This window comes from Lissotriton helveticus, chromosome 9 (genome assembly GCF_964261635.1).
Source record: "Lissotriton helveticus chromosome 9, aLisHel1.1, whole genome shotgun sequence".
NCBI classification, from domain to species: Eukaryota; Metazoa; Chordata; class Amphibia; order Caudata; family Salamandridae; genus Lissotriton; species Lissotriton helveticus.
In genome coordinates, this window is record NC_136070.1 from 662,552,590 (window position 1) to 662,564,768 (window position 12,179).

The 12,179-nt window shown below is 43.2% G+C and overlaps 1 protein-coding gene across 2 annotated transcripts in view; it reads right to left on the reverse strand.

Annotated features, from left to right (window-relative positions):
• Positions 1-12,179, reverse strand: part of PACS1 (phosphofurin acidic cluster sorting protein 1) — a 1,445,983-nt gene that overhangs the window by 561,615 nt on the left and 872,189 nt on the right. For both annotated transcript variants that reach the window (XM_078660756.1, XM_078660757.1), the window contains one exon: positions 6,889-6,969. In XM_078660756.1, coding sequence (XP_078516882.1) covers positions 6,889-6,969 — 81 coding nt within the window. The remainder of the gene's footprint in view (positions 1-6,888; positions 6,970-12,179) is intronic.

The following is a 12,179-nucleotide window of genomic DNA, read 5'->3' on the forward strand; positions in this document are numbered from 1 at the left end:
AAACAGTTACTTACCTTTGGTAAGACCTTATCTGATAGATAATCTAGCGATAGAGTCCTTACCATAGAATTATCCCTAGGTTTCAGACTGGATCCAGAAAAGTTTTGAACAGTAGCCCTGCGGCCAGTCGGTGGCATTGTTCAGCTTCTCATGGCATCGGCACCAGAAGTGACGTGCGTGGTACCTGTACAGGAGCCACCTCGGCACGCTGACATCAGTTACTTTTCCGAATTTCCACACCAGGAGAGCAGAGCCATGATGAGCACTGACCACTTGTGTGACAAACTTAGGCCCTTGAAAGGGTGTTCTCTGCACCACAATTATTTCACAGAAGGTAAGTAACTTGTTCATCTGACAGAGAATTCTAGCTGCAGATTCTTTACCTTAGAAGAAAGGCTTTCAGTTCCAAGCGACTAAGGCCGAAGCTCCAACAGGTTGAAGTGGAGCACTGACACTGTATGAGACCAGAGTCCTCCGATCTCCACCTCTCGCAGATGGCCACCCCTGCACAGGAGTGATACGCCTGTCACTACCGTTAGCTCCAGTTAGGAAGGGACAGTAGGCTACCACTGCAGATCTTTTGCAGTCCCCTACGAGATTTGGACCATGTCAAGAGATACCCCTGATGCTGTGCTCACTGGGACTTCAGGTCCCACTGCAGAGACAGCAAATGCCAATGGGCACAAGTAACCAGCAGGATGCAGGAGGCCATGAGGCCCGAATCCCCTTGAATCAGTCTCACCAAAATCCAGGATAGAGGCTGAAAAATCAGAATAATAGCTTGAATATGTTGGACTTGCTGCTTGGGGGTTTAGGTCGAAACTGCCCTGTGTCCCGAACAGCTCTGATTAAACGGAACATCTGAGTTTGAGTCAGGTGTGACTTTGGCACGTTGATGGTGAACCCCGGCGTAGTTTGAAGGGGGAGATGACTGCCTGGGGCAAGCCCTCCTTCAACAGCCTATCACTAAGGCAGGGCAAGATTGGATTCCTCGACCTCCGCAGATGAGTTGTACCGCTGGTAAGGCCGAAATGGAGCATCACAAACTGAAAGTACTCTTAGTCCACCGTGAACTGCAGGTAACATCTGTGGGCACGCAGGACAAAGATGTGGCAATATGCGTCCTGCAAGTCCAAGGCTACCATATAGTTTCCAAGGTTGAGGGCAGACAGGACTTCGGAGAGCGTGACCATTTTGTATTTCTCTTTCCTCAAGAGGAGGTAGAGAAAGTGCAGATCTAGGATAGGATGAAGTACTCCATCCTTCTTTTACATCCAAAAGTAGAGGAATAATGGCCATGACCTACTTCTGATGCAGGCACCCTCTCTATGACTCTCTTGGCAAAGAGAGCATGCACTTCTTGACAGAGCAAGGAGAGGTGGTTGGGTAGTCACGAAGGGGAAGGGGAGGGTGTTGCCCCTTTGGCGATCTGGAGAACCCAGTGGTTTGAGGTCACTGACCACCAGTGGGGCAGATAATGGTGTATCCTGCCTCCCACTGGGTGCCATGATAGTCGGAGAGCAAACTACAGAGGCTCTGAGCCAGAGGTTGCCAGGGGAGTGGTGGAGTGACTTGACCATTGGCCGTCAGTCCCACGTTGTTTGTGGAACCTGTGCCCTCAGCCACGAAAAGGCTAGAAGGTGGATTGGGCTTGGAGAGAGGCCATTGACAAGCCCAAGGACCTGGTCGTAGCTCTGCTGTCCTTAAAGCACTCCAGCACTGAATCCGCCTTCTCTCCAAAGAGGCAAGAGCATCGAAGGGCATGGCCATGAGGGAAGACTGGACATCCCCTGAAAAACAGATCTTGTTTGTGGGACTTACCTGACTATTTTGAGTGCAACACCGACTGTCGGGACAGGTTCCCAGAATGGTACCACGACCTTTTGCATGAACGAGACCTCGAGCATCGCAACGCTGACTGACATAGGGCATCGAGGACTTTGCGGGAGCTCTCTCTCTCAGCGCCTTGGGGTGCATGTTGGAGCAGGTGCTTGGAGTTGTCGTCCCACTCTAAGCACCATAAACTCACCAAGTGGGGGTCTTTCACTGACATCTGCCTGCGATAGGCCAATATGTTTTGAAATCTGCTAGTTTTTTAGGTGACATACCTACACACCAAAAGTGATCTCAAAGAAGTTAGACAAAAAGTCAGCTGGTCAAAAGTGACTGAGGGTGTAGCTCAGACAAGATCAGCACTATCTGACGTTGAAGGGAAGAACTGACATCAGCGCTCTGAGGTGCCACTATATAGGTACGCACTATCACAGTAGGTGCATCCCTGTTGTTGGGCACACTATAGGTTCAAACATGTAGACTCCTCAATGTTTGATGTGAAATTTCTTTCTTTATTTCATATTTATTAAATCGATATTCATTCCATATCTGTTATATATTCATTGCAACGTGTTTTTTCTTCGCATGTTTATATTCACAACTACTTATTTAAACGCTCCAATGCATTTCGGGCCGGTTAGCCCTTTTTCCGGGAGCACTACAAACAACAAAAATAAACGGGACATCCCTTGTAATGCAACAATATACAGTTTGAAAACATACAGTTTAACACATTAGTTAGTATCTCGGCTGTACATGCATTTTGTGCAAAATGTGATGTGTTTTGCATGCAGTAAAAAACGTATCACGAAAAAAAGTGAGGCCGATGTGATAGAGATGGCGTGCCTATCATACTTACTCAGATTCAGGCGTAGGTACGTGAATAGGTTCTAGCTGAAAATAATGGATAACCATAGTAAATCACGGTGTACCTTCCGTAGAGGGTTACGTATTCAGGGCGGTGCTAGCCGGCGTATCGAGACTTACTTGGCAAAAAAATGCTTTGTGGATCGACAAAGTTTCGAGGGTCAGTTTCCAGCGACTATAACGGTGCGGGTGTTGGTGATGCCGGAAGTGAATGTATAAATCATGTGATACGGTCACGTGATTGGTGTCACATAGCGCAAGTAAACATAATAAAAGGACTAAAGTTCCCGAGTGTCATGTTGGGTGTGTATGTAATGATACAGCTATACAAATCTGATTGGCCAATAGTATCTAACACATATGAAATAAACTGCAAGATGATAATATACACAAAGTATAAAGAGATATATATAGAATTGGAAACAGTAAGCAGCAAAGACGTCATTAGTCAGAATGTCACTATTGTGATTAAATAAAACAACTAAGTTCAGTCCGATCATTAAGCCCGAAGGGCTTCATCGATTGTAGGCGGTATATCCATGCTGTTTCGTGTTGGAGTAGGGTTCTGTTATTGTCTCTTCCTTCACATTTTTCAATGATTTCAAGAACCAGGTATTTCAACTGTGCGATGTTGTGGTGGTGTTCCATAAAATGTACCGCCACATTAGATTTCACGTTTTTTGTTCGTATGTTTGATTTATGTTCATTCAAACGTATTTTTCTTTTTCTTTCTGTTTTGCCGATTTAAATTTTCCCACACGGACATTTAAGAAGATATATTAAGTTCATTGAGTCCCATGTGGCATTTACATGAAGTTTAATGGTTTGGCCTCTCATCGGGTGTGTAATGGAATCACCTTTGATGACATTTTTGCAACTGTTGCAATTCATACATGGAAGGGTTCCTCTTGTCTTTTCTTTCGTGCTGGTTTCTTTTGGCAATGAATCTGTTGCTAGAAATCTCCATCAGATAAAGAAGATCTAGAGAAAGGAAGATTGAAGATCTTTATTCGAACATCTAGTTTCAAAGATGTCAGTTATAATCAGCATTCTGATATCACCAAACCAGCAGTCTACTGAAGCACTGCCAATCTGTTTTGAAAGCAGAAGCATTCCTGTCAACTTTCACTAATTTCTCCTGTAGACTTTCTCTAGGGAACTCCTCCTCGAAGTCTTGCAGAGTTTCTCAGAGCACCCGATTATACCTCCCAGCAGGGTAGTAGTGCTGGCAGCCTTTAAGGCAGTGGCAGCAGTACTACATATATTTTTTCCTGCAGTGCCCATTATTTTTATTTCCCTATTGGGAAGCAGATGTTTCTGGAGCAGAGATGCAGAGCTTTCTGACTGACAACACTATATGTCAATCTGGCTTAGGGTCAAGGAGTAAAAAAGCCAGACTTTGAACTAACAGCTTGTATTTCTTTACTAAGTGAGGTGCTGCAGAGTTAATTGTTGCTTGAGTCAACATTTTTTTCTTCTGATAGCTCCATAAGACCAGGTACAAGAGGAAGTGATGATCTAACATTCAAGCAAGATTGTAGGATTTTGTAGGGTTCCATAATTACTGAGCAGGCCATAATAAGAGCTTCAAGAGCAATGTTTAGCTTTGCAATGCCTCAGGCTAAGACATTTTGAAACATCACCCACTGGCAAAACTTAGCTGGTCATCCAACAAAAGATAATGGTGTGTATATAATGAGATGTCTGTGTTCCATCCTGCACACCTCGAACATGACCATGAAGGAAATCTCTTCTATCTAGGTTTCTTTGGCGGATGATAATCCTGTGAAGACTAACCAGCAGAGGCAGTGACAAATGTGGAGGCTCAGTTGAGTTAACAGGACAGGTAGATTTCTTTCTGATTGGAGACGTTGAGAATAGTCTTGAGAACATCACCTTCGGAGTCATCACTGGAGGCAGATTCAAAAGTCTCGGGGAGGTCTGTACTGGAGCTTCCACTTTAATCTTGAAAGATGAAGGCCCAACAGGGGCTAATGTCACTTCTGAAGTAGGAGATAATAGGTCTCTCTTATTTGGCTGTGATACTGCTACTACTGAAGATGCAGAACAAATTGATACTCTTGATGTCGTCAAGAGTGATGCAGTATAAAGCTTTTAGTCAAGTGCTTTGATGTCTATATCCATCTCAATGACAAAGCACATCTCAACAAGTGTTCTTAAGTTGAGCAAGAAGACGACATCAGAGATATTCCCAACGTTAAATAGTGGTGGTGCTTCATCGTCCATGTCAATGAAGATCCAACTCCAGATGGGAAATACGTTACTAATGTACTTCTAGCTGGCGTCGATCTCTTTTAGTGAGACAGACTGGGCTTCAGTGGCGAGAATGACTAGGACTCTGTTTTTCTTCCAGTCTGGATGTTTTCTACCTGGATCTCTTCCTTCATGAGTCCTTTGAGGCTGAGAGCTTAGACGAAATAGAGATGGAACTTTCTGTCTTTTTCTCTTTACACTTCAGTTACCCGAGCTTGCCCCACAGTCTGATGTTCTTATGTTCTTTCAGTTTTATTGTGGGCATTTATACTCAAAATTCATATTTGGAAAGCAGACCTAAAGGGTATCTGAAGCTGCATTTCTCCTGCCGCACGAAGAGCACTTCACAAAAAGTGAGGGCATTGTGACTGGAAAATCTCATAGGAAAAGCTCAAAGTGACGGAGAATACATTCCAGTGATGAACAAATTCACATAAGGATTACAAATCTAAGGTTCAAACAGAAAAAGCAGTGGAAAGTGGATAAGAATAACACCCAAGCCATTGATACAGTACCGGGGGATGTCTATTCAAAATGTGGGGGGGGTGGGAGCAAACTTAGATACTTAGCGTGGGGGGGGGGGTTGGGACTTGAGACTAACCAGGTAATGCTGTAAAAGCTATGCTGTGAGGAATAATTCAAAGTTAACACCCGAAAAGAGATATGGCCACCTACGAGGGGCCACCATATTGCACCATGATCCGGTGTAACTGTGATGTGCTATAATTCAACTGCTAAATAAAAAGTAAAAAAATAAATAAATAAATAACACACACAATGTCCCTAAGTCCCAATCACAAGCCAGGAAAAAGAAGTGGCTTTGAAAGGTACCTGCCAGTACTGTTCATTCTGGTATTGGAAATACCTAGGCTTCGTAAAGGCACAGATGACCTTTGTTTGCCCTATTTTAATGTAATGCCTATCAGACCACCTTATACCCTCATAGAACACATATTTTAGCAGGAGTCAATGATTAAGATATTGCAATGCTGTTTTGTAATTGGATTCAAACTACAGAAATGTAATTCTCGGAAAACATTCAGCCTAGATAGGCGACTGAGGGAGTGCCTTTTTTATTTTATTTATTTACTTATTGTACACTGGACGTGTTTAATTTCTACACACTCTTCTGAAATAATTTGTGGAAATGGTGTTCTGGGGTCCCTGCACATAGCAGGAAATTATTTTCTAACATTTGACGGTCAATGAAAGTCCTATGATGCAGAACAATAATACAAATAAAGAGGTGAAGTTCTGAGTTGGATATGTTGCTCCAATGATATTCAAGTAGAGCTGCATAGGGGGTAAATAGAAGAGACCCAGGTAACCATGTATAAAAGGGCATAAGGTTTGGCAAATGTCTGGCTGTGGCATACAAAAAACAAGTGAATAGAAATACACTACAAGATCAAATTATAAACAGATATGATCCTTCATCAATAAAGGACAACACATTTAGCCAGAAGAACAAAAACTTCAAATGCTCAAACCAAAAGGAAGAAAAATTAGATAATCCTAACTGACAAAGTCTAAACATACAGAAGATGTAGAGCCTTCTAATAACCCATACGTTGGAATGAGAAAGTGCATTGCTGATCACAGCAATGACCACAGTCCGTGAGCCCAACCAACAAGAATTCACCTGACTAACTGGACAAGAAGTTGACATTGAAAGGCCACAGGATCAGCTACTTGTCTAGATTGCAAAAATGAAAAAGAAACCCTAGACTTTGACTGAGGAAGAAGGTAGTGTTTCATATGCTCAAACAGGTAGTCATTATTCCAGTACATACCATCAGAAAGAGAGGATGTCCTGCCTGGGTTACATCACCCCCTTTCCCATCCCAAATCCATGCCTCACTTTACATCACTATTTTCACATACAAAAACAGAAGATGAGAGAAAGATGGTTACCAATGACTCAATTTCTGCAATTCCATCTTCTAGGTTTTTACTTCGTGAGGTTTTTATCTTGTCCACCATGGGTGTTTCCATCTGAAAGAAAAAATAAAGAGTAGCAGTGCACTATGTGGGAGAAGAAAGAAGCACATCACTAACAGTTTTGGCCTCACCAAGACCATTCCACGGTCTTCACGGTGCATCAGTGTGAATTTGTGTGGGAAATTTTTAAGAGTGTGAGAGAAAAGGAGGGAATGATCAATTCCAACACAGTGATCAAGTGTTTTTTTTAACATGATGTGCTTCTTTTTTAAGCTTATGATGTCTGTGACAGGTTGAGATGTGGAAATTATATAACTGTCAGTTGAGGTGTTCGTGGGCTTGTGTTTGAAGTGGTAAAAGTTTATAAATGGCAAGGCTGAACTAACTACCGGATTTCTTATCCGGGTGATGAGCAGAGTACTGAATCTACTATCACAGGTATTGCAGGAGAGCATTTCAGTACGTCTCAGTTTCAGGGAGTATAATCACAATGGGGTAACCGTGTGTCCCTCCGAACCTGGGTAAGTATATACAAAGCTACAATGGTTTTGTTGGGGAGAACACAATTGCTAAACAAATAATGAAATGAATCAAATAATGGTTACTTAATACATAATAAGCAAATCAGAAATAGTAGCAATTGCTTCAGTTAGATAATAGCATGCATATTCAATGGTGTTGGAACACAAAAATGCAAAACACTGGCTAGTAGACGCTTGCAAAAATATTATTTTATGTAAATTGAAGCTTTCATATATTACAAGTATTTAAAGAGCTGTCAATATGAGATAAAATATTGAAGTGACATGTATTAAAGTGGCATTGGGTGCTCATTGATGGTGGGAAGGTGCATACATAAAGTGAAATTATGTACCAATATATCAAAGGAGAAAAACTGAATGGTAGTCAGAACGACAAAGAAAACAATATCTCTGGTAGATAGCACATTTGCTTACTAATTTGAACCCAGAGACTCGGTAGGGCTGAACCATATGTCATTGTAGACGTTTCGACCCTGACAAGGCATTATTAGAGTGTCATAGCAGGTCTTCTTCAGGACCGAGAAAGGGGATGACAGCCTGAAAGTAAGGCGGAAAAATATCAAAGTGTGTTCCAACTGCAATGAGAAGTTGGTGGTGTAGAAATACCAATTATTCACCCAACATGAGGGTGAGCTCCCTTTGGCGTCCCTCGTTGAGTGAAGGCTGCCAATAGATCTATAAAATATAGATCAAACAATTTAGCCGAGACAAGAGACCCCAAGGGTTGGGGGATTTGAGAAAAATTGCGTACAGACATGAAGTGTCAAGAATGTCGGTGTATTCCTTTGAATTGCATTCTTTAAAATCTAAAGGATAATTATATACTTGGAATGAAGCCGGTTGTATGAATATCTTATGGTAAATATATGCAATGATGAGGCCAAATGTAGTGACTTGAAAGCACCACATACGAAGTCTTACCTATGTAGATGAAGTCGTAGGCTGTTAGGCGAGTAATCAGCCAGTCAGGGACACAAAATAAATAGACAGCGAATAGTTCCAGTGAATTCGCCCAATCTAACGAGAGCCTATTGGGCAACAAAGGTTCCATTTCAGCGACAGTTGCAAACAATACTCCAATGGCTAACTCCAACACTAGCTGTGTAACAGCAAGGCCGGACAGTTTGACACCAGGGATTAACAGACCAGAACTTATGAGGAAGTCCGGAAGATTAGAATATAGCACTTCTAAAGAGGGTTCCCAGACCCTACATCTTCTGCCGGCAGCTGCTCCACTGGTGGTGGTCCTGGGGAATGTACCAGCACTGCGGGAAGGACAGACCGAAACCACAGAGCAATTATTGTTCAGAGTTATGCACTGGTTGAACCAACGTCTGAAGGGTGTAGGAATTTGGAATGGGGATATACATAACTAAATGATTATGGCTAGAAGATCTGACTGGATAGGACCCTCCAGGAAGGAAGTGGGGGGGGGGGGAGTTTGAGTTGTTAACTTTAATAATTAGTAAGGGTGGGCGTAGTTCGCGGAGTAGCGCTACGCGAAGCTACGCGAAGTGCACTTCGCACTACGCGAACTTCACGTAGCACTACGCGAGCTGCGTAGTAGCATGTTCGCACTGTGCAAGATGCGTATTCAATGATTGCACAGTGCGAACAAGCATCCGGCACTGTGCAAGCATTGAAAACGGTATCTTGCACAGTGCGAGCTGTAGTTTTCTGCTGCTCGAGTAGATTATTACTCGAGCGGCAGCTTTCTCAACGCGAACAGGTAGTTTCTCATTGAGAGCGGTCGCGAGCATGCACGACCACTCAAAAATGAGAAACCTGACCTCCTCGCGTTGAGAATCTCGCCCGGATGTCATTTTGCTTGCTCGCGGTCGCGAACATGACGTTCAGGACCGCGAACAAGCAAAAAATGACCGCTGCACTACGCTACGCTGCACTACGCATGTTCGCACTGTGCTACGTGCAGCTCGCGTAGTGCGAAGTTGCGAAAACTTCGCAAACTCCGCGAGCGTAGCGTAGTGCTTCGCCCAGGGTTAATAATTAGCATATTGTTAGACTTCTCTTGGATTATTTGGGTAATAACTTAGAAAGCTATTCTGACAAAATCACTGTCCTGCCACTGTGTTTCTTTTATAGACCTCACTCCCATCCTACAAAAGGGAGGGGCCCACCTTGCGTGGTGAGACAGCCAAGGGCATCCCCAAGAAGCTTACCCAGACTCACAGATTTAAGTCTTACTAATAGATTTGCCCCTTTACTTGACTGACAAAAACCAGCCATTTTAACTCTGGCAGAGAGCACTGTTATCCAGCCCACTTTTTCTCCCGTCACTGATGTGGGATCGCAGATAATTAATTTCAATCAATCAGAGAGTACTGAGATCCTGACATCCCCAGCATCAAATGGTAGGCCGGCTCCTTCCTTATTAACTTTTATCTCTTGGAATATTGCCGGCCTACCATCTAAGACTACGTCATTTGATTGGTCACATTTTATAGAGGGGGTACGATATCATTGCTTTTCAGGAAACATGGTCACAGAACATGATTTTTCGTCCAGATTATTTGGCCATTGGCAAATCGGCCCCTGTAAGACATAAAGGGAGACCTTGTGGGGGGCTTAATATCTGGGTTAGACAACATTCCGGTTATCAGGTTGAAGAGTTATTAAATCGATAGTCCTGACATTTTGGCCCTTAAAATTCGACCTAAATATGACCCATACTTAATATTGATCAATGTGTATGCAAGAGGGCTGGCGGGTGGGAAAGCATCATTAACTGTCTCCCAACTAGACACCTTTATTGAAGCCATTAGAGGGAAAAATCATCTGGTTATTGCAGGCGATTTCAATTGCACTTTCGAGCCCCTCGGCTATGAAGACTGTGGCCTTAGTAGTGAATAGCGAAGGCCATCACACCTTTAACAATGGGAAAAGAAGTAGCCGAATTGACTACTTTCTTATCAATCTAGAATTATGGACTTGACTTCTGGATATGAAGATCCCACGTAGAATGGAGAGTGATCATGATCCCCTATTGCTAACTCTAGAAATAAAGGGTCTGGAACCACAAATGGCACAAAATCAAATAGTGACAGCAGATGTAATTATGTCGCAAGGCTGTCGCCGGCTAAAATGGGCAGTGGTATCAGAAGATGGTAATATTCTAGATCAGATAAAGACAACAGTTGAAAATACACTAACAACTATCTCAACCCTAGACACCCATGATGATTCTGTCTCGAAGGTACATGAGGACCTTTTTGCTAAGCTGAAAGTCCTCTTTACCAAGAATAAAAGAACTAGCAGGCATGAAACCCAGAAGTCAGCAAAGTGGTATGACGGGGCATGTAGGACAGCTTTTAGGCACCTCTCCCAAGCAATTAGGTCAGGAGTACCACATTAGGTCAAAATTGCACGGTCAGAATACAAAAAAGCGCAACACATGGCAAAGAAGAATTTTGATGAAAAAAGATTGAATGATTTATTGCACGTAAGTAATGGGAAAAATTGGCGGAAATTTTGGCAAACAGTTAAATGGGGTAGTGGAGATATAGGGCCTCCACAAGTCAATAATGTGGCACCAGAACAATGGGTCTCGCACTACCAGGCCCAATTTGCTGCCACATCAGGCACCCACATACATTACCCTGAAATAGTTACTGACAACGTACTAACCTTTGGAATAGGGGAGATCGAAAGAGCTTTGGATACTGTTCCTACTGGTAGGGCCCCCAGCCCGGATTGTATCCCGGCCGAAATATTTAAACACAATAGAATGAATTGGCTCAAATATATTCATACATTATCCAATGCCCTGACCAGAGGTGCCGCTATCCCCGAATCCTGGCGTGGTGCAGAAATAATACCCATATACAAAAAAGGGGACCGCGCAAGCCCAAGTAATTATAGGCCAATAAGGCTAATCGACACAATACAAAAAATAGTGGCCAGGCTCGTGTTGAGTAGAGTTAACACATGGATAGACGACCATGAAATTCTATCCACCTTTCAAGCTGGTTTTCGCCCCCATGTAAGCACTATCGACCAAGTCTTCAGTTTATGATGATCTACTGGAGTACTGGGATTCTAGCTTGGGGAATCTTTACGCAGCATTTATAGACCTAACATCAGCAATCGATTTGGTCCCCTGGAATAAGCTATGTGACACATTAATGGAAGCAGGGCTGCCTCTTGAGCTCCTACTTATTATTATTAAACTGCATGAGTCGAACTATGCCCAGGTACGCTGGAGCCAACAGGGCGAACTAACGGATTGCTTTCCAGTAGACAAGGGGATCAGACAAGGGTGCGTTTTGGCCCCTACTCTTTTCTCCTCATTCATAAACAAGGTTGTCACATACTACACTGCCTATCCAAATGATGCTCCCACTCTTGCCGGCTCGAAAGTACCACTATTAATGTTTGCAGACGATACCTTAATTCTGTCCATAACTCAATCTGGTTTGCAACGTGCCCTTGACAGGTTTACCGTTTTCTGCAGTGACCATGAGCTAGTAGTAAATGTCGATAAGACAAAGTTCATGGTGTTACATAAACTCAAAGCAGTGAAGGGCAGAGTGGATATGAATATGGCTACCTTGGAGCAAACGGACACCTTCACATATTTGGGTGTAACTTTGGGTAAGAGGCTGAACTGGAAACCCCAGATAGATCTACTGGTCCTCAGGCATAACCAACTAGCAGGAGCCCTACTGAAAGAGCATCGACTTTCCCATACCAAACCGGTAGGGC